Source organism: Octodon degus, unplaced genomic scaffold, assembly GCF_000260255.1.
Source record: "Octodon degus isolate 3935 unplaced genomic scaffold, OctDeg1.0 scaffold00070, whole genome shotgun sequence".
Lineage (NCBI taxonomy): Eukaryota > Metazoa > Chordata > Mammalia > Rodentia > Octodontidae > Octodon > Octodon degus.
Genome location: NW_004524646.1, coordinates 2,412,439 through 2,435,083, shown reverse-complemented (window position 1 = coordinate 2,435,083; position 22,645 = coordinate 2,412,439). Strand labels below are relative to the sequence as shown.

Below are 22,645 nucleotides of genomic sequence, written 5' to 3'. Positions count from 1 at the left end.
ACCCTGTAGACCCTTCCCTAAAATACAGAAAAAAAGTCCATGGTGAAATTGAATTAAAACATTTTCAGTGGTGATATAGAAATAGTTACAATTATAAACAGCATAAAAGTATTCCATTGTTAAGTATTTGCTGTTGATTCATTGTATTACTTTCTGTTAAATTACCCTGAAAGCTTACGCCTGCTATGGTTTTGTGCGCTTAGCTGCATTTGTTTTCAGACAGTAGGCCGAAAGTGTCTCTCCTGCCTAATGCTTCCACCTTCTTTCCTTAGATAGGTGAACGTGTATGGCAGAGTGCCACTTTCTAGGCATGTTCCACCCTGTGAGTTACTTACCTTACTTTCTTTCTTTCTTTCTTTCTTTCTTTCTTTCTTTCTTTCTTTCTTTCTTTCTGTCTTTCTTTCTTATTTTAGGGAACGGTCTACAGGGTGTTCAGGGTATAACTACCAGATCAGACTCATAGTGATTCTCCTGTTTACAGCCCTCGAAATGCTGGGATTACAGGTGCGCTCCACCATGCCCAGTCTCAGTTGCCCTCTCAGTGTGACACAGGGGTGGGGCCAGCATGGCAGGCCCGGGGACTGAATCCCTGACCCCTGCACCTGCTTGCAGGTGCTTTAATCTGCTGAGTTGTTTGGCCAGCCCTTGTCCCCTCTTTCTCTTAAACTGTTGCCACTTGGTATTCCTGTTGGTCTTCTCTGTGGTATGTTATATGGAGTATAATTATCTAAATATGTATGTGGTTTCTTTTTCATTTTTTGAGACAGGGTCTTGCTATGTAGTTCAGGTTGGCTTTGAACTCATTATGTAGCCCAGATTGGCCTTGAACTCCAGGCCATCCTCCTGCCTCAGTTTCCCAAATGCTGGGATTATAGGCATGCACCACTATGCTTGGTTACATACTTGATTTCTATCAGGCATTATAAATTATGTGAGGATGTGAGTAATAGTTGAAAAGGATATTGCAGTCTCATTGATAAAACATCTCTTAATCTCAGATAATTTTTTCTAGGATTCTAGTTAAGTAAAATTGAATTTAATAACCTTTATGTATCTGATCTTTAGGTAAAGTTAAATTACATACAAGCGCCATATGAGCAGAGCCTGTTCCATTTCCTACAGTATCTAGAACTGTACTTGGGAATTTATTTAATAATTAAATATGGGTAGTGAAGATGAAAGAATCATAATGGTTGGGATAATGAATTTTTGGACTGTTTCAAATTTCTCTAGTTTATACAGTCCATTAGGTGTTGGAGAAAAAGATATGAGGATTTGGTCTATAGCCTCATTCATTTTATTTGTTCAACAAGTACGTATTAACTTGCTATTTTGTGCTGGTGCACTGTCTTAGGAATTGGGTGTGCAGGAGTAAATAGTCCTGACTGCTGCCCGCATGCTGCTTACAGTTTGAAAAGACCAGGGTGGGAGGAGGGGAGAGAGCAGAACTGAAAAAGAGTTGTAAACTGGTTGCTGTGTTTGTTTGACTGGGAGGCTATTTTTGTTTTTTCTGTTGCCAATCCCTGTAACACAGTAATCATGACTAATCAGGTTCCCATAGAATTGAGTTGTTATTAGCTTAGAACCACGGGGCATCCAAGCGCGGGAAACTGAGGCAGGAGGAACATTGTTTGGGACTATCCTGGGCTACAAAGTGAGCTCAAGGCCAGCCCAAGTTGCATAGCAGGACCCTGTCTCAAAAAGACAAAAATGGAAAAACAAAACAAGAACAGCAGGGCAAGCCTGTGGCACAGGTACTGCAGTGGGCGCACACAGTCCCCTGTTAGCGCACAGCCAACTTGCCCCAGCAGCTTAGCAGTTTCGTTTTTTTTTTTTTTTTTTTCTTTTTCTAATCTGAAACCTCAGTGTTGCATTCAGATTTCATTGCAGTGTTGGCAGTTTGTGATAAATAGGTTTTGGGTTGTAGTTGGGGCACTATTACTGGCTGAGGAAATAGTGGGAGGACTGGCATGCAGATAACAAGATCAGAACGTGAACATTCTCGACAGCCTCATGTACTGTGTCAAGGAGACTCAGGAGAGCCACCCTCTTGGCTGAGGGAGAGGAGTGGCCCCATGGTGTAGGGGACAGCGGTGGGTGCGGTTGTGAGCCAGGCTTCCAGCTGCGCCCTTAGCCGCATGATCTGTCTGTGAGGCAGAGAGCTGCCAGCTCTGCTTCCGAGAACCTTCTCAGGCTGCCCCTTCCTCTGCACACCCTCCCGGAGCATCCCTGCCTTTCCTCTTCTGCCTGTTGAGAGTCTCTGATTTTGTGTGAAAAGTGAACTTCTTGGCTAAGAAAAATGTGAAAATCCATGGACTAGGTGATCACCAAAATCTTTCAGTCATAATCATCCAGTGATTATTCTAAGAATTTATTTTTTACACAGGTAATATACTACCTAAAATTTTTTTTTGTTGGGTGAAAAATACCTTTTGACTTGTGATATGGGAGTGACACAGAGGGTCCATGTAATTTGTGTATGTGTGTGCGTGTGTATGTGCATTGTGACACTGGGGGTTGAACCCAGACCCTTCGCAACTGATCTGCAGCTCCAGCACTTTTTTAGTTTCTGTTTTGAGGCACATCTTGGTATATCCCTAACTTACCCAGGCTGGGCTTAAACTTTTGTTCTTCCTGCCTTGGGCTCCCAGAGCACTGAGATTACAGGCATGCACCTGCAAGTGCAGGATTACATGCCTGGCAAATTTTAGTTTTTTTATACAGTACCTTTTCACATTTCCATAAGTTACTGTATTCCTTCCTGCCCTGGTTTCCTCTTCTGTGAAGTGTACCTCATTATACTTCCTCTAGAATGTTGTTAGTGGCTTTCACTGCAGAGTCAGATTTCTTTATGAGTTGATGAAAATGTTCTACAGTGACAGAGGTGGTTGTATGACTGTCCCTTAAGTGAGTGGACTTTTTTTTTTTTTTTTTGTGGAACCGGGGATTGAACTCGGGCCCTTGAACTTGACAGGCAAGCACTCATTCTACTGAGCTATCTCCCTGGCCCATGAGTGGACTTTTTGGTCAGCAAATTATATCAGTGAAACTGTTAAAATCGTGGTTACCCTCTTCTCTTGGATTTTAGCATTTCCTGGATTCTTTTTCCTCTGCATATGAATGTGCTTTGCCCTCTCATCCTAAAGCAAAATGAGACAAAATGTGAGCCCCTCTATGGGCCACCTTGCTACTGCCATCTCGAGCTTTGTGCTTGTTTGTTTTGAGGCAAGGTCTTGCTGTGCAGTTCAGGATGGCCTGGCACTTACTGTGTAGCCCAGGTTGGCCTTGAACTCAAACCTCAGTCTTCCAGGACTGGGATCACAGGTGAGTGTCACCACACCTGGCTCATGCTTTATCTTCCCTCACAGTGCAGAGTTTTTAAAAGTTAGAAAGTAAGCAATTTAGAAATAATTTAGGGGCCGGGGAGATGGCTCAGTGGAATAAGCGCTTCCTTATTCCTCAGGCAAGGGCCTGAGTTCAAACCCTGGTTCCGCAAAAAAAAAAAAAAAAATTGTGGAAAAGTTAGAAGTTATGGATAATAGAAAAATGTTTAGATATTTAATCTTATCACCCAGCTGTAATCATTATTAACATGTATATAGTTGTAGGATGAGTAATTGAATCTTCTGTTTTTATGTCTAAAGAGTCATGAGGAAAGGTTAAGTTACTGTGTGATAGATCATTACATATTTTTATTACATAATTTTAAAAGATTTTTGTCTTTATAACATCAAGCATTGTAGGCTTTTATGCATGATTTGACTTTTTAATTTTTGTGTATTTTCTGAGTCAAATTTGAGGTTAACAGACCTAATGCTTTGCGAAGCGTGTAAGCTTATTGGATGGTATGGGTAGAACATATAAAATCTTATTGTCTTTTAGGCCACACTTGTTTTGTGGCTTTTGCTTAAGCCGTAGCCTGATATCAGAAGAGGATTTCAGTCTTAAATATTTTATTTTATTTTATTTTATTTTTTTTTAGTCTTAAATATTTTAGAGTGTGTCAAAGCGCCATGCCCTGTGAAATAAAAATTCCATGGATTCTATTCAGCATCTGTGGGCTAAGTGTCTGGCTGACATTGGCTGTAAATTGGGATGCCAGCTGGTAAGGTGAATGGATTTCCTGTTTTAGAAGTTATGTTGAGCTAATTTTATTGATCTTTTCTTCCTTTTGCACATACAGAATTAGACTGGTTGAGCAACCCAAGCTTTTGTGTTGGAACGATAACCGCGCTGAGCCAAGACACCAAGGAGGCCACAGCCCTTGTTTCCCAAGCGTCCGCACTGACAAGGTAGTTTTTTCTCAGATGCATTTTAGCCTTTGTTCACATAGTGTCTCGAGCTTAACCTAAATGATGTGTGTAGAAAACCCTGTAGTGAAAGAGCCCTGTAAAGCTCTTCCTTTCCTTAGAGTAATGGGGGGTGGCTGTTTCCTTGACCTCACTCCTATAGATTGTTCTTCTTGTTTTTTCCATTTTCCATCGCTGTAGCAAGGGCATGACACAATTACTGCCTATAACTAGGCCACGAGGGAAATGGCATCATTGTGAATTCTCAAGTAACTTTGCTAACCTCATTAGTAACCTTTAGGATATTGTAATTTAGAATTTCTTTAATTGCATATTCAACACTTTTGTAAAACTAGTCCATATTATATAAAATAGGATAAAATCTAATGAAAACATTGGAGAAAGAAGAATGACACATATCTCTACCCAGCTGTGAAATAATTTTTTGTAGATCACTGAATTGAGAAATACACTCTTTCACAAATAGATTAAAGAATCTCATTAAAATGGTAAAAACCAAAATCCTAAATGCCTAGGAAGCCTTTGGAAATTGATACTAGTTAACACTCAAGAAGAATTTTGTCTAGGATATGTCAGTAATGAGGAAGAACAACTCTCATTTTTGCCTTTAAAAACAAGGACCACAATTAAACCTTTTGTTTTTGTTTTTGGTCTTAAGGTTACTTTGTGGCACTGAAAATAAACCTTTAGTAATGTTGCTCAAATATTTTATCTGACAAAGTAACTAGTATGTTACCTTTATTTATTTATTTTTATGTATTTGGTACAGGGTGTCACTACACAGCTGGGACTGGTAGTGATCCTCCTGTTTTCAGCCTCCCTAGTGCTGGGATTACAGGCATGCACCACCATGCCCAGATTCAGTTGCTGGTTTAGTGTCTCCGGGGGCAGGGCCAGCATGGCATGCGGTACTGGGGATCAAACCCGGGTCCCTGTGCTTGCCAGAGCAGATGCTTAGTCTGCTGAGCTATCTCACCGGCCCTTATGTTACCTTCCTTTAAAGATGAATATATGTGAAGTACAGGTTTAGTTTAGAATGAAATGTTCTTCATGTATTTTAGGTAAAATTCTTAAGTCTTTAGGGTGAGTTATAATCCAGGAAAATAACTGTGTATTGTTCAGGTAAATAGCAAATTTGTGTGAGCATTTGTAGAGGTCCCTGTTACATATTTATTTATTGATTTATTTACTTCTTTACATAATATTTTCCTACTTCTGTTTTGGAAATAATTTTCATAAACAGGAGTCCTCTGAAATCAGAGCTTTCCGATGAAAGTGACACTAACACAAAGCTTGTACAAACAAGCAGAAAAAAGAAGAAGGAGAAAAAGAAAAAAAAGAAGCATCAGCACTACAAGAAGACAAAGAGGAAACATGGGCAGTCAGGTAGCAGTGAGTCTGAGCTTGATACTGACTCTGGAAAGGATGGATCGTCCAGAAGCATCAGGAGTAGTCGGAAGGAATCTGAGAAAGCCAGGTAGCTTGCTGTTCTGATACTGGCATTTCAAGTTTGAACTTTTCTCCCTTGATTATTGCCATAAGTTAGATATTTGAATGATTGTTTAGCGAATCAATTAAAGAGAACTCTAGCCAGGTGTAGTGGTATGGGCCAGTAACTCCAGAACTCTGGGAGGTGAGGCAGGAGGGTCACAAGACTGTGGCAAGCCTGCACAACTGGACAAGATCAGTTTAAATGGGCTGTAGTTCAGTGTGAATGCCCTGGGTTCACTCCCCAGCACAAAGGAGAGAAAAAGAAAGAACTTCTTTATTAGATCAACTTAAAAACAAAAGAGAAATTGTCATAAAAAATTAGGGCAATAATTTTGTTTGATAAATATCATTTAGACATAGTAATGATTGTGTCAAAATTTGATTTAGGCCAGGCAAGATGACATGGGAGTCCCAGGACTTCTGAGAATGAGGCAGGAGGATTACCTCACGTTCAAGGCCAGCCTGGGCTACATAGTAAGTTCAAAGGCAGCCTGAACTACCAAGCAAGACCTTGTTTCAAAAAAATGAAAAGGAGATCAGCTTTGGGGTTTCTGAAGGATGGCGCAGCGTGGCCCACAGCAGGCATGGGAGCAGCGTGCTGTGTAGTGAAGGGTTCCAACCCTGAGGGCTGTTGATATCTGCACTCGATACCAAAAGCATCTTGTTCATGTTCGTGCCATCTGTTCATGACCCCCATCTCACTTACTCTCGCTGTCTCTCACCTTGCACCCATTGTCTTCTCTCTTTGCTTAAGGTTAATGTAGCTCTTCAGTGGTTTTTGTTCTTCTCCTTTACTTACTTTTTTTTTTTTTTTTTTTTTTTTTTGTGGACCCGGGGATTGAACTTAGGTCCTTGTGCTTGCCAGGCAAGCATTTATTCTACTGAGCCATCTCCCCGGCCCCCTCCTTTACTTACTTTACATCTGCTGAGAACTGTTGTGGGGAAGGTGTGGGATAGCTGATGACTACTGTACTTCCTATTCTTGGGAGCTGTATTTCTCCTGCGTCTCCCTTTGCTGTGCACTTGAGCAGTGCTCCTCTTTGCGCAGAAGGGCTGCAGCATGGGTCCTCAGGATAGCTTTTCCTCTCTGCTTAGCTGAATGTCTTTCTATGTAGAAAGGCATGTTAGGTGGAAAAGATGGTATGTGGTGAAGCTGTTACTTCTATTATTAGAAGCAATTTTTTTTTTAAATGAAAATTTAATTTTTTTTTTTTTTTTTAAATGTATTTAGTACAGTGTCTACAGGGTCTCACTGCCCAGATCGGACTCATAGTGATCCTCCTGTTTTCAGCCTCCCAAGAACTGGGATTATAGACTCGTGCAGCCACGCCCAGTCTCAGCGCGCCCCGGGGGCAAGTGGGATGGAACCCTGGTCACTGTGTCTGCCTAAGCAGGTGCTTTAATCTGCTGAACTATTTGGCCGGCCCTTAGCTTTTATTTATTTATTTTTTAGATTTTTGACTCTGTCTCAGTAAGTTGCCCATATAAGCCTCCAACTTTGTGTGCTTTAGCCTCCCAGACTGCTGGTGTTACAGGTGTGTGCCACTGTACCCAGCTTCTGTCTATCTACCCACCCCACTCATTGATACAAGGGATCAAACCCAAGTCCTTATATGTGGTAGGCAAGTGCTGTACCACTAAGCCACATAGCTAGTCCATTATCTTTGCTTTTTAGTATGTCTTTAAAGAAACTACTTTTACAGCTTGTGAAAATTCACCTTTTATCTAATTGTCCTTTAGAGCTGAGTAAAGTGAGTTTTAGAGGATTTTCTGAAACTACGTAGGAAACACACGAAGATTTGGAGCATTATTAATTTCATCTTATGCCTTACCCATTTCAGAGAGCATAGCCTCTTGGTGGTTTTATGATCCAAGTAGAATTTTTAAGTTTGTTGTCTTGTGGGGTCACCTTACTAAGATCAAAATACATTGTGTCCTTCTCTTTACCTTTCTGCTATTAACTTCTAAGGTTTCTTCTTGAGAAGGTTGACCTGGAAGAACTGTTTGTTTCCACGTAGACAAAGATCATGATATTAGTGAGTTGTGAATGTCTTTTCCGTGATGTCAGGAGAGTGAGTTCAGGAGGGTAGCATAGCCTGCGGGACTGAGGCATCCCCAGAGGCTTCTGCTACTAATTGGCCTTTGTTTCCTGGGATGTTTTCCCTCACCATGGCGTGGGGCAGCTCTTTCCTGGCATACAGTTTCCCTCACCCATCACGAACTGTTTCCTGTCCTCAGTATCCTCTAGGGTAGAGATCAGACGTGTTTCCTCCCAGGGGATCGCTTCCACCTGCACCCCCAGTTGGCTTTCCTTTTTTCTTTTTTCTGGAATGCATTGATCTTTTTTCAGTGGGCTCTTCCTTTTTCTCTGCCCCTTGCGGTTTTTGTAGACAATCCTCCACTGTTGTTGTGAAGGTGAATGTACAACCTGAGTCTCATTGTTCAACACCTATTTATTAAGTGGCTACTTTGTACCCTTGAAACACCATTCCTTTGCATTCCCTGCCGAGCATGATTTTGAATCCTCCAGAATCTTTGTTTCTGTCTCTGCAGAGCTAAGAAGATACAACAACAATTAATGGCTGTTTTGAGTCCTTTGGCAGCTTATTGTATCATTAGCCTTATGAGCTGACTTTCTTTAGTGGAGAAAGGGGGCTGAGAGGCCAGAAAGTGCTTCTTTCCCTCTCACTTAACTCCTGGGGAAGCAGTTCCTTTCCTGTGTATCTGAGCTGAAAGTCAGCCAGTCCACAAACGGGTTCAGAGATAAAAGGGTCTGTGTTAGGGGGCCTCTCGGGATTCTGCTTTTATCGTAGGAGGTGCAGATGGATAGGCACACATGCACAGGACTCTTTCCCTGAGTGAGAATCTTCCTCTCATCTCTGTGACATGTGCAGTTTTGTATACCTTGGTGTTTTTGATGCTATGTGGGGTCTGAAAGAAAGCTTTGGAAAATGCCTAATATATCACCGGAAGATTTCTCAAGTTTCTCTTCCTTTTCCCTTGTCCCACAGTCAAGGAAATAATGTTGCTGCTGATGTCGGACATCATTCCATTTGGCTTGAGGACATGCAGACTCTGACAGGAGAAATCTTCAGAACTGATAAGAAACCGGATCCTGCAAACTGGGAATATAAGTCTCTTTACCGAGGGGATATAGCAAGGTACCCAGAATGCTTTCCCCTGACTCTTGCTGTTGGAAGTAACGTGTTTCTCCTCTGAACTCTTAGCATTGTCTGTTTGCCTCTTATTTCTCCCTGATGGATTCTTTTGGCCCTATTATTATTGTGCTGTTAAAGGGACATATTTCATCTCACATTCTAAATTGAAAGTGTGATCTTTGAAGTCAGGTCAGATTAACCTTGATTTATTCTTGGGGCTTAGCATAGTGGCTGATGTAGCAGGTATTTAATAAATGTTGAATGAATGAACCTAAAAATACAGTAATTAATTGTGATGAGTATCCAGAAGCCATTTGTTCTAATCTATATACCATTTTAAAAAGTAGAAAAGTCCTTTTATGTGTTCGTCCCCCACATGTGCCATTTCAGAAAATGACATTAAATGTTAATGACTTTTCAGATTATTTCTAGCATATAACACCAGATGATCATAAGAATAGGTGGTATTTGCTATAGTATTTGTTGTAATGAGTTTGAACTTTTTCCCTGTAAACTTAAATCAAAAACAACAACAGGGCTGGTGAGATGGCTCAGTGGTCTAAAGCACCTACTTAGAACAAGCTTAGCAAAGCACAGGGACCACGGTTCAATCCCCCAGCACCACATGCCAGCCAGCCCCGCCCCCTGGTGGGTTGAGCTGGCCACACACACACACACACACACACACACACAAACAAATAATTAAACAACAACAACAAATAATTTACATAAGCCAGGCCCAATGACTCAGATGTGTAATCCCAGTTACTTGCGAGACTGAGGGAAGAGGATTGAGACTTCAGGGTCAGCCTTGGCAGCTTGATGAGACCCTGTTGAGTACTAATGGAAACTTTAGATACTAATTTGTAGGAAACTTGGGAACAATAATGAACAATAGTATACAGTCTTTGTGGGTAATGAAAAAGGTAAAGAATCATAGAATATAGGGTCAAGAGGAAATTTTAGAGTTATTCTAGATAGGCCAGTTGCTTTAAAGTAAATTTCATTTTCCAATACTTTATTGTACTTCCAAATTTTAATCATGTTTCACTCATTCTGATATTATACCTCATCATATAATTCCAACTAAAATTTCTTTTATGAGTTTATTACAGTTTTTTTTTAATTATTTATTTATTTGTGTGTGTGTGTGTGTGTGTGTGTGTGTGTGTGTGTGGCCAGCTCAGCCCACCAGGGGGCGGGGCTGGCTGGCATGTGGTGCTGGGGGATTGAACCGCGGTCCCTGTGCTTTGCTAAGCTTGTTCTAAGTAGGTGCCTTAGACTACTGAGCCATCTCACCAGCTCAATTACAGTTGTTTTTAATCTATAATGTTGACTAAAGCCTTGCAGCAAAGAATAAATGACTGTCAAATTTAAAGTACAGTAATAGTGTTTGTAAATAGGATATCATGTCTGCATCTTGTACAGCAAATAACCACTAGGAAGAGAATATGCAATGTGCTAATTATTGAAACTGTCCTACCAATTTGATTTAAAACTGTCTCATTGCTGTTTGTCTCTCAATAAAATTATGGGGGAAAAAAATAAACAACTGAGGTAACTGAAATAAAAGAAAATATATATATATTTGGATTTGGACCCAGAGCCTTTGCACTGAGCTGATTCCAGAATCCTTTTATTTTTTATTTTGAGATATGGTTTCACCAAGTTACCCAGGTGGGGCTCAAACTTATGATCCTCCAATTGGCCTCTTAGAGTGCTGGGATGTGTCACCATGCTTTTTGGATATTTATTTATTTATTTATTTATTTATTTATTTATTTATTTTGGCGGAACTGGGGTTTGAACTCAGGCCCTTGTGCTTGCCAGGCAAGCGTTTATTCTACTGAGCCATCTCCCCGGCCCCCTGGGTTATTTTAACACATCTGCAGTCTTCGTTGGTTTCTGTGCTGTGACAGATGGATCTGGATCCCCACAGACAAGGTCAACAAACAGGACCTGGTGGGAGGTGAGCGCTGTGGCTCTCTGCTCCTTGCAGGGGATGGCCACAGTAGCACCTTGGGGAGGAGAAGAACCTTAGGGAGGCTAAGTAACTGCTGCAGACCAGGCAGCCAGGGAGCAACACGCTTGGGATTTGAGCCACAAATGGAAATGAGACGGCTTTGTGGTAGGACGCTGTGAAGTAGAAAACAAGGACCCACACTCCCATTGTCTCTGCCATCTACTAGGGCATAGTCCCAAGCAAGAAACCTGTTTGTTGAGCTTGTTTTTAATTTGTAAATTTGGAATTAGAATTCCTGTCCTGCCTTACACTCATTATTAATATTTGATACAGAATCGGTATGCAACTTAAAATGGTTATTATTTATTAATAGATGAAAAAAGGAGAAAACATTACTAAAAAGTGGCTCTTGAGGTTCTGCTAATGAAAAGGCAGAGCCTCAGGAAGAGAGTAATTAGGCACAGCTTCATTAGTGTAAAGTACAAAGAGAGTTCTTGACATTGTTGATTGCCTCATACCTTGGGTGAGTTTCACTGGAGCGATGTTACCCGGATTGGTGGCTGTATAGACTGCTAGTCCCCAGGTCTGGGAAGATGTGGATTCCACAGCAGCCTGAGCTGGCCAGAGGATAGTAGGAGTGCTCTGACAAGTCCTGAGTTTCCACACTTGAGGAGGGACAGTGACAATCCAAGGGCCTTGCGAGGATGGTGAGAAGTTACTGTGATTAGACTTGCTCCATCCTTTAAGAGCTGGATGAGGGGAGTGAATATTTGACCTGTGGCAGGGACATGATAATGATCATTTAAGCTTTTTTTAAAAAAATATTTTAGGAAAGGGTCTGCAGGTTGTTCAGGGTCTTACTGCTAGATCAGACTCAGTGATCCGCATGTTTACAGCCTCCCAAATGCTGGGATCATAGGCGCATGCGCCACCACTCCCAGTCTTAATTGCCATCTCAGCATGCCCCTGGGGTGGGGCTGGCATGGCAGGCATGGCAGGCCTGGGGATCGAACCCCTGGTTACTGTGCCTACTTTAAGCTTTAAAATTTTTTTTTACTATATTTTATTTTAGTTGTTTGACACATGATCTTGCTGTGTAGTTCAGGCTGGCCTTGAACTCATTATGTAGCCTAGGTTGGGCTTGAACTCATTCTAGCTTAGGCTGGCCTTGAACTCTCAGCCATCCTCCTGCCTCTGCCTCCTAAGTGCTGGGACTACAGACAAGTACCACCATGCCTTGGTGTTTAAAGTGAGGCCTTTAGGAAATGGTTGGATTAGATTTTGGTCATTTGGGGTGAGTCTCATGGCTGAATACTTTGGCTGTGTAAGGAGAGGGTGAGAGACCAGATAGGCGCAGAGGTCTACATGTACTCCTGCCATGATGTGATGTGGTAAAAGGGGCCCTCAACAGGGCTTGCATCATGTTCTTTGGACTTGTGGCCTCCAAAACTATGAGGCAACCCAGACCTCTTTTCTTTATAAGGTAGCCTGTCTCCAGTATTTTTTTTTTTTTCCAAGCCATGACCATTTAATTCAGATCACATAACTTGAGATGCACTCCTAACATATAACCTTCTTATATTGTTTAACTGCAAATAAAGTTTCTTTTCAGGGCATCAGTGCAACTAAGTTGGAATTAGCTAAATAAACTTCTAATGCCATTCTTTTTTTTTTTTTTTTTGCGGAACTGGGCATTGAACTCAGGCCCTTGCGCTTGCCAGGGAAGTCTAATGCCATTCTTTTTTTTTTTTTGCAGAACCAGGGATTAAACTCAGACCCTTGTGCTTGCTGGGGAAGTGCTTATTCCACTGAGCCATCTCCCCGGCCCCCTCTAATGCCATTCTTAAAGTACTATAAATATATTGAGTTAAACATTACTTTTTTTTTATTTTTTTTTTAGGACTGATGATAAATGATGAGGCAGAATAGCTTCAGCAGATTTCCTAGCCCTAGACCCCTAAATTAAGTTTGTACTGACTTTAAATACTGGTGGCTTTTTAGGAATGAGAGATCTGTGTTGCTGAGTACCCACCCACTCTTTAATGCAAAGACTTATGTTTATTTTTTCAAATGAGTCAATCTCACTAACACGTAAGCCCTTAGCAGACCCCCAAGAAAAGACCAATTTGTAAAACAGGGCCATTTTAATGTTTTTACAATTTAATAAATAGTTTTATTGACAATGTAGTCATGAGAGTTGTTCAGCAGTATTCAAGTTATGGTTTTCCTGATTGGTCTATAGTCTTCAATAAGTGTAAAACGTTATTATATGAAACATCTGTCAAACTAGTAAGACTGCACTGATGCCTCCACCATTTTCAGGATTGTTGGTTACCTGGGCGTATTTACCCCAGATAACCTTGCCTCCTTGTGTCACAAGGCCCAGCTTGCTCACATTCACATCAGTCACTGTTCCTTTGGTAATAACACCCAAAGTGGTATACAGTGGTGATGAAGGATTCTTTTTCACACCAAGTATTGTCAGGCAAAAGGTGGCTTTTTTGTTTGTTTTTGGGTTTTTTGGTGGAACCAGGGATTGAACTCAGGCCCTTGCTCTTGCCAGGCAAGCACTTATTCTACTGAGCCATCTCCCCATCCCCAAAAGGTGGCTTTCAGTTAAGCCCATTGGCCTAATGCATCTTTCATATTTAGGTGGTTAGTATTTTGTTACAGTAATGAGTAGCTGACTAATAGACACCCGTTGTAATAACCTGGCCAAGTTCATTCGGCTAGCCACTGGTAGTCGTGGAATCTGGACGTAGGTAGTTTGGCACTATGTGGGGTGAGTGAGAGTGGAAAGCACTGAAGGAAAAGCACATTTCTTTTGCTCATCCCAACTCACTCCAGGGCCAGCCTCACCAGTACATTCAGGACACAGCCGTGTGCTCCACTTAGAGATGTTTATTGTCTCTGTTTTGTCATCTTTGGCCAAGTGTCTGTAGTTGCATCCATTTAAATTAAGTGCATATAAGGTGTCACTTATTGAAGCTCTGAAGTTCCTACCTCTGAAATTATTTAAGTGAAGTCTAAGAGATTATTTGATGAGGAATTTATGGGAAAAGTACCTTCATTTGGGGAAATATTGCATTAAATTATAACCTATTGCTGTCTAGGTATTGAGATTCTATGATGTATAATTGAAATATTCAACAATAGGAAAATAGTTAAATTATCATAATTCATACAACAGAAAAGTATGATTTGAAGCCAGTAAAATTCTGTTTTCTAAGAGTAGTGGTATGGAGATAGGCTTAAAAGTAGGGGGAAGCTTGAAGTTGTTTATATACTGTTAGCTGTTTTTAAAAAGGGTGTGCTGCCCGGCATTACAAATCCCAGCCCTCGGGCAGGAGGAGTTGAGGCAGGAGGCTCATTGTGAGTTTGAGACTAACCTGGGCTGCAAAATGAGCTGAAAGCCAGACTGAACTGCATAGTGAGACCCTGTCTCAAAAAGACAAAAACAAAACAAAACAAAAATGTGCATATGCAGAAACAGACAAGATTCTTTTTTCCCTTCTCAGCATTTTTAATTTGCTACACAAAAGCCAAGTAAACATTTTAATAAATTATATGCATACCTAAGATACAGTATGTTTTTAACTAATGAAGAATCAATACTATTGAAGTAGCTGTAAAGACACAAAATTAGCTTTTTTACTTATAATTTGACCCTTGAAGAATGACAGCGTATTGAGGGCAGCCTGATGCTTGGTGTTCTGTCCTGTCAGAAACACACAAACCTTCGTTCTGTTTGTGTGTGTGTCTCTGTACCTGTGCATGGCAAGCATGCGCTGGACTGCCTCAGCCCCACTTGTGGTTTTTTCTGATTCCCAGTGCAGTAGGAAAAGATTGTTTTAGATTGATCTAGGAGGAACTGAGTGTGACAGAGAAAGGGTTTGTTTTGCTCTGTTTTCTGTTGCTATACAGAAATATCTGAGAACAAGTAATTTACAAAGAAGCTTATTTGGCTTCCAGTTAGGCAGGGCAGTCCTAGAGCGTGGTGTGAAGTTGAGCTCAGCATCTTCCTGCTGCATCATAGCATGGCGGAGGGCATCACATGGCGAGACGGAGCGAACATGCCAGCTCAGGTCTCTGCCTTTCCGCCTCACAGAGCTGTGGTCCTATGGTGGGGGCCCTATGCTGGTTTCCTATCTCGTCACATTGCCTCCCAGAGCCACTCCTCCACACAGCATCATCAGATCAACTTGGGGTTAGGTTTAAATGCGTGGCAGGCTTTGAGGGAGAACTTGTGTGTGTATGTGAGGAAATATTTTCCTAAAGTGAACCTCTGCCCCGAGCAGTGATGAGTCAAGGTAGGTGAGAGGGCCCCGGGACAGTGCAGAGAGCTGGGTGGGCTGGTGAGAAGGGTGGCAGAGGTTTCTGGGAGCTGACAGAAATGGAGGCTGCACTTCCCTGCCCGTTTCTTACAGATGTTCAAATACCCAGCGGAAGTTGAAAGAACTTGACACTGATTACCCATCTCCTGCACTCCATCTCTCAGGTTCTCCTGTAGTTGCTTTGTCACACATTTGTTTGCCAACCATCTTATTATTGTTTGGATGCATTTAAATGAACCGCAGAGTATAGGTCCTACTGCCTGAATATCTCAGCATGCGTATTACTAGCTAAAACTCAAGATTTTTAAAATTTAAAGCTTACATTGTAATATGTTGATTGGGGTATTGACAAATGCATACATCTGTGTAACCCAGACCTCCGTGAAAATGCACAGTGTGCCCCTGCCCCCGTGTTTCCCTCGTGCTCCCTTCTGGTTGGTCGCCACCCACACTTCCCACTCTACCCTTGATTAGTTTTGCCGGGTCAGAGTTTCATATACATGGAATTGTACAGCGCACTGTTTCGTATTTGGGTTCCTTTACTCAGTACAGTGTTTTTGAGGTTTATCCATTGGCATTTATAAGCATTTCCTTTGTTTTTTTTTTTACATTTTATTGCTAAGTTTTAGAGATATATAGTGATAACATTCATCCTATGGAGAGTGTACTTGTATTCCTTTTTACTGCTGGCAGCTTTGCATTGAGTGACTATACCACCATTTATCCATCCTGCTGTTGATGGACACCTGGACTCGTTCCAGTGTTTGGCTGGTAAGAATACAGCACTGAGAACATTTGTATGCATAAGTCTTTGTGTATACTTATGGTTTCCTTTCCTTGGATAAATACCTAGGAATAGAATTGCTGGGTCATAGGGTAGGTCTGTGTTTAATATTTTAAGAAACTGCCAAACCCTTTTCCAAAGCGATTGTATCAGTTTATGTTCCTACCAAAAGTGTATGAGAATTGTAGTTATCATTGTTCTGAGGGTGTGTAGTGTGTTTGTCTGTCTTATTGTGGTTTTAAATTTTAAAAATATTTATTTATTTAGTACAGGGTCATACTACACAGCTTGGACTCGTAGTGATTCTCCTGTTTTCAGCCTCCTCAGTGCTGGGATTACAGGTGTGCGCCACCACTCCCAGTCTTGGTGGCTCTGTCTCAGTGGCCAGCTCTGCGCGCCTGGGGATGGGGCCAGCGCAGCATGTGGTCCCTGGGATCGAACCTGGGTCCTTGCACTTGCCAGACAGGCGCTTAGACTGCAAAGCTATTTCCCCAGCCCTCACCATGGTTTTAATTAGCGTTCCTTTGATCACTAATGATATTGGGTACTTTTTCATGTTCCTGTTGGCTATTTGTGTCTTCTTGTATAAAATTTCAGCTCATATCTTTTGCTCAGTTTTTAATGGGGTTGTTTGCTGTTACGCAGACAGAAAAGTAAGCAATTGTCTTTAGCCTTTGCCTGTGGAAGTATTCAGTAGTCATCTATTGGTATAAAAGCATTTTAAAATCTGTCCTCTATTCTCCAGAGTAGAAAAGCCACCAAATAGAAGTTCATTTGACATATTTTATTTCAGGATTTAAAAAAAAAAAGAATCTTAGATACAGTCTTAAGTAGGTATGCAAGAGGATCTTAAGAAAATGGGACTGATCTAGGTGACAGGTGACCTAGGATCCGGGTCTCAGTGTGCTGATTTAGGAACTGTGGGAAAGGGGGTGATAGTTTCTGCCTCGCCTGTCATATATGAATGTGATAGTCGCGTGACAACATATGACAGTACTTTAACTACAAAGCTCCAGAAAAGTACAAGTTTCTAAGACTTAGAAGACAAACATTATTTTTATCCAGGGAGATGTTAATAAAGGGTTACACTGTTACAGGAAGAAATCAAGCCCGACCGAGGATTTGATCCCCAGGCCTGCTGTGCCAGCACTGCCCCTGGAGCTCCCTGAGCTGGCAATTGAGATTGGGTGTGGTAGCGTGTGCCTATATTCCCAGCTCTTGGGAGGCTGTAAACAGACGGATCATTGTGAGTCCAATCTAGTAGTGAGACCTTGAACACCCTGTAGACCCTTCCCTAAAATACAAAAAAAAAAAAAAAAGGAAAAGAAATTAAGCCCAACAAAAGCAAGCTAATTCTCATATGTCTCTAAAGAGAAACAGTTGAAGGCAAGGTGAATTTGTATAGATGCAGAGAATTTGGATGACAAGAGATGGGTCTAATGGACACCCAGTCACTAGTAGGGAGTAACTGCTTTCTTTTTTTAATGTTAGGTATAAGAGGAAAGGGGACTCCTGCCTGGGCATTAATCCTAAGAAACAGTGTGTATCTTGGGAAGGCGTTTCCACAGCCAAGAAGCATTCACACAAGCACATCGAACGCTATTTTACCAAGAAGAGTGTGGGATTAATGAACATCGACGGAGCTGCTGTTACCAGTAAAGTTGAGCCTCCGTCCTCCGAGCCAGTCTTGTTTATCCCAGTGAAGGACTCGGAAGATGTGGCTGCTCCAGTTACAAGCTGGCTGAATCCTCTGGGGATTTATGATCAGTCAACCACACAGTGGTTACAAGGACAGGGTCCTTCAGGGCAGGAATCAAAGCAGTCAGACTCCCAGCCAGATAGAGAGAATGCTGTTCTCAAGGCCAAGGTGGAGGAGTTTAACAGGAAGGTTCGGGAGAATCCTCGGGACATTCAGCTGTGGATGGCATTTGTGGCTTTTCAGGTGAGTGTCACTCTCCTGGTTCTCTTGCCCCGATGTCTTCCCTGATGCTGGGCAGGCCAGTTGCTCCATGACTTTTTGAGCTTCTGGAAGAAACCCTGACCCTGGGCACATAAAGATGGCTAGAGTGTGGTCATTGCTCTCAGAGTCCATGAGGAAGCCTGACCCGTGAGGAATCATGCAGCCTGCAGGGGGATGTGCTCCTATTACTTGAGAACGCAGTGACTTGTCACTGGGGAGGAAGAAAGGCTGCCAAGGGTAAAGGAAACTAGAATAGACCCTTTGTGTTTTGTGATGCTGGAGATGCAGCCCAGCATGATCCACACTAAGCATGTGCTCTGCTGCTGAGATGCAGCTCCTGGCCAGCAACAGACTCAAGAGGGCAGTAGGTATTCTCCAGGAAGGGAGAGGTGTTCCTGAAGTATAAACTGCTCAGGCAGAGTGTACAGAATTGTGGAAAGACAGGATGCTCAGGAAGTTACTGAGCATGCAGGCCCACTAGAGCTTCCCAAAATAGATGTCTTTATCTGCCTTTTGAGCCATTAGATTTGGTTGCACAGTTGGATGTGTTACCGATGAGGTTGGCTCTTCAGAAAAAGGATTTCTGACATTGTACATAAATCTAAGTTAAAAACGAGCACTCAGAAGGCTGAGGCAGGAGGATCATTGCGAGTTCAAGGCCAGCCTGGGCTACAAAGTGAGTTGAAGGCCAGTCTGAGCTGCATAGTGAGACCCTGTCTCAAAAAGAATGAAAAAACAAAAACAGACAAACAAAACAAAACAAAAAAAGATAGTAGCCAGGTCAGTTAGGAGAATAAGGACATAAGCATCCTAGAAACTTGAGTTTTCGTTGAAAGATACTGTGATAAATAAGTGGCCTTCAACAAAGTCCGAGTAACATTTTGTTCAGAGAGGTGAAAAACCCATCAAGGGCTGTCAGTTGCTTTCAGAACAGTTGATTGAACTCTGTGGCTCTGAGGCCCCCTTCATTTGCCTTAGTAACTGGTGTTTGGTTATTGAGGATGAGGTCATGAAGAGCCCTGGCCTGTATGCCATTGAGGATGGAGAGCAGGAGAAACGGAAGAAGTCCTTGAAGCTCATCCTGGAGAAGAAGCTGGCCATTCTGGAGCGGGCCATTGAGAGCAACCAGAGCAGCGTGGACCTGAAGCTCGCCAAGCTGAAGCTCTGCACCGAGTTCTGGGAGCCTCCCACCCTGGTCAAAGAGTGGCAGAAACTGATCTTTCTCCATCCCAACAATACCGCCCTTTGGCAGAAATACCTTTTATTTTGCCAGAGCCAGTTTAGCACCTTTTCCATTTCCAAAATCCACAACCTTTATGGAAAGTGCTTGAGCACTTTGTCTGCGGTCCAGGATGGCAGCATCCTGTCACACCCTGCGCTGCCTGGCACAGAAGAGGCCATGTTTGGTAAGTGAGGGATGAGGAGGGAAGAGTAATACTTTCTTGCGTTTGACTTCAGTTGAAAATGAAATTCTTTTTTTCCTTGGGCCAGCCAAAGAGCTCAGTGGACTGAAGTGCCTGCTTAGACAAGTGCAGGGACTGGGGTTTGATCCCCAGTGTGCTGTGCCAGCCTGGCCCTGCCCCTGGGGCATGCTGAGACTGAGACTGGGCATGGTAGTATGCCTGTAATACCAGCACTTGGGAGCCTGAAAACAGGAGGATCACTACGAGTCCATTTGGTGTACTGAGACCCTGTGGTCCCTGTACTAGAATAAATTTAAATTTTATCTTTTTTTTTTTTTTTTTTTTTAAACTGGGGATTGAGCTCAGGCCCTTGCACTTGCCAGGCAAGTGCTTATTCTATTGAGCTATTTCCCCAGCCCCTAAAAATTTTTTTGTGTGTGTGTGTGTGCGTGTGCAAGGGTTTCATTATGCAGCTTGGACTCCTAGTGATCCTCCTGTTTTCTGCATTTGTAGTGTTGGGATTACAGATATGCACCACCACGGCCGGACTCCAGCACCAGCACCAGCTCAGTGTACCCAGAGCCTGGGGTCGGCACAGCGTGTGGTTCCAGGGATTGAACCCTGGCCCCTGTGCTTGCCTAACCAAGTGTTTAGTCTGCTGAGCTATCTTGCCTGCCCTAAGAACAATTTTTTTTCTTGTAGTTTTTTGAGACAGGCTCTCACTGTGTCATTCAGGCTGGCTTTGAACTTGCTGTGTAGGTCCATGCTGGCCTCAGACTCGCAATGATCCTCCTGCTTTGTCCCCCTAAGTATTGGGATTACAGTTGTGTAACCACCACATGCAGCTGAAGATTTTGATTTTAAGAGTCTAAATTGTGAAAATGACTTTTTAAAAAAGTGCCGTAACTCAGGTTTTTTAAATTTAAAAAAATTTTTTTGGCGGAACTGGGGATTGAACTCGGGCCCTTGTGTTTACTAGGCAAGTGATTATTCTACTGAGCTTTCTCTCCAGCCCTCAAGTTAATTATAACAAATTATCTCCCATTTTCCAGCGCTCAGGGTGGATAGGTGGGGTGAGATTAGAGTCTGCTGAGTTAGGAAAGTAACACTGGACAGGAAGCTCCAGGTTTCCTACTTATGGAGCAAGTCAGATCTTTGACCGTTAGGGGTCTTACCTGTTGCGACGGCTCATTTAGGGGTCTCTGGCACTAATGTACATGCGATGCCATACTGACTGTGTGGGTGTAAATTACTTGTGGTATTATGCTGTTAGTGTTTTTGGTCTGTCCCAAAGAAACCTAGAATATGAATGTGTCTGTCTTCAGCGCGAATCTTGGGTTTTCCCATCATTTAGCTGCACTGTGACCTTAGGCAGCTTCTTGACCGATGTGAGCTCCAGGTCTCCATCAGGAACAGTAGTGTAATACCTGCTTTATAGCACTTTTGTACACATTAAATGAGAGCTGCGTGGTGAGTCCCGCTCAGTGTGGGGCATATGGCAGGCATTTGCTTGAAGGTGAGTATTACCTACAGTGTTAGTGTGGTGCTCTAGAGTACTAAGCACTTCCCATACTGGCAGAGTCTGACATTTGGGGCAGGAGTATAGTTAGTGGTAGAACCAGCCTGTCAGGTACAAGGCCATAGGTTTAATCTTTAGCACTAAATACATATTTGGCATTATTTATGATGTGCTTAAATAGCTTCGTGTTGTTAACTAAGTGGAATGATACCACAATTAAGATGGATGGATGGATTTCAAATGTGGGCCTTTGATTTGTTCCCAGTGAGCTGGACATAAAGTGCAGTTTGCTGGTGAACAGTGCCACCTAGTGGTGTGTTGGGTGCTGATACATGCTTTCTCAGAAAAATCTACACCATCCTTTTTTCTGTAGTTTTTCTTATATAGTGAGCTTTGCATTTTTGACAGCAATATTCATATCAACCACCTGACTTATTTTTATGTAACATATATTTTTAATGTTAACATTTTTATTCTGTGGTGGCTTAATATAAGAATTATAAAAATTATTTGGATCACAGTACCATTGTTACTCCTTTAAAATCAGGTTGTGTGTAAAATCAGGACTTGTGTGTTACAGCTTTGAAATGTAACAGTAATTTCTGGTCAGAGGATTCTTGGTGTTTCATTGCAATTTACCCTTCAGTGGTATTAACAAAGACCCTTCTCTTTGCCCTCCTGTGGTAGCGCTCTTTCTTCAGCAGTGCCATTTTCTGCGGCAGGCTGGCCACTCGGAGAAGGCTGTCTCTTTGTTCCAAGCCATGGTTGATTTCACCTTCTTCAAACCCGACAGTGTGAAAGATCTTCCCACCAAAGTCCAGGTACCAAGCTCCACTTGCATGATCTGTCACTCTCTCAGACATAGTCCAGTGATCCAAGGAAAATTCCACACCGAAGGTGTGAACTATGGCTAGATAAGAGAAGCGTCCTCCCTTCTCCCCAAATAGAGACGCACTGATACCCTTTCTTATGTGACTCCCATTTCTTTGTTACATTTCAGTACTGAGAATTGAACCCAGGGCCTTTGCTGCCTCTCCAGCCCTTTTGTTATTTTTTATGTTGAGAGAGGGTATCACTAAGTCTCTTAAATAGCTGAGGCTGAGCTCAAGTTTGTGACCCTCCTGCCTCCGCCTCCCAGAGTGCTGGGATTGCAGGTGGGCCCACTATGCCTGGCTGCTCTTGATTAAGTGCAGGTTCCTTCCTCAGTCGGGAACAGCCCGAAGCACTCTCTACCACGTCTGTGCCTGCTGGCCTGGGACTCGTGTCGCTGCCTCAGGGAACCTCTCCAGTGCTTCAGTCTTAGAGTTGCAGAGAAAGTCACAGTCAGTGTCTCACTGAGGAGGGTTCAGTCCTTCCGATGGCAAGGAACCCTGCCAGGGTTTGTTCCATGAAACAATCACAGTATCTTGCCGTAGAGCTGTGTGTATGTGAGACTCTGTCTCTTCACTTTTTTTTTTTTTCACTTAAAGTTTCATTTTTATTTTTGTTCTATTTATTTAATTAAGACGAAATGATAAAATATGAGAAAGAGGAATTTATACATTTTTACACAACATGCAATGACACTTTGGAGAATAATAGAGCAGAATGCAGGATCAGGAAGACATGTGGGAATTCCAACCACACCAAAGAGAAAAGCATGTGTGATTTAGCATTGAGATTATTACAACAAAGAAAGGGCTCAAATTCTCCACATGGTATAGGTTTGGCATTGAGGAAGTCT

The 22,645-nt window shown here is 42.4% G+C and overlaps 1 protein-coding gene across 1 annotated transcript in view; it reads left to right on the top strand.

Annotated features, from left to right (window-relative positions):
* Window positions 1-4,185: 4,185 nt before the first annotated feature.
* Window positions 4,186-22,645, top strand: part of Nrde2 (NRDE-2, necessary for RNA interference, domain containing) — a 39,763-nt gene continuing 21,303 nt past the window's right edge. The window contains exons 1-6 of the mRNA XM_004635132.2: window positions 4,186-4,292; window positions 5,554-5,787; window positions 8,813-8,962; window positions 17,532-17,982; window positions 19,001-19,406; window positions 21,610-21,743. Coding sequence (XP_004635189.1) covers window positions 8,868-8,962; window positions 17,532-17,982; window positions 19,001-19,406; window positions 21,610-21,743 — 1,086 coding nt within the window. The 5' untranslated portion in view covers window positions 4,186-4,292; window positions 5,554-5,787; window positions 8,813-8,867. The remainder of the gene's footprint in view (window positions 4,293-5,553; window positions 5,788-8,812; window positions 8,963-17,531; window positions 17,983-19,000; window positions 19,407-21,609; window positions 21,744-22,645) is intronic.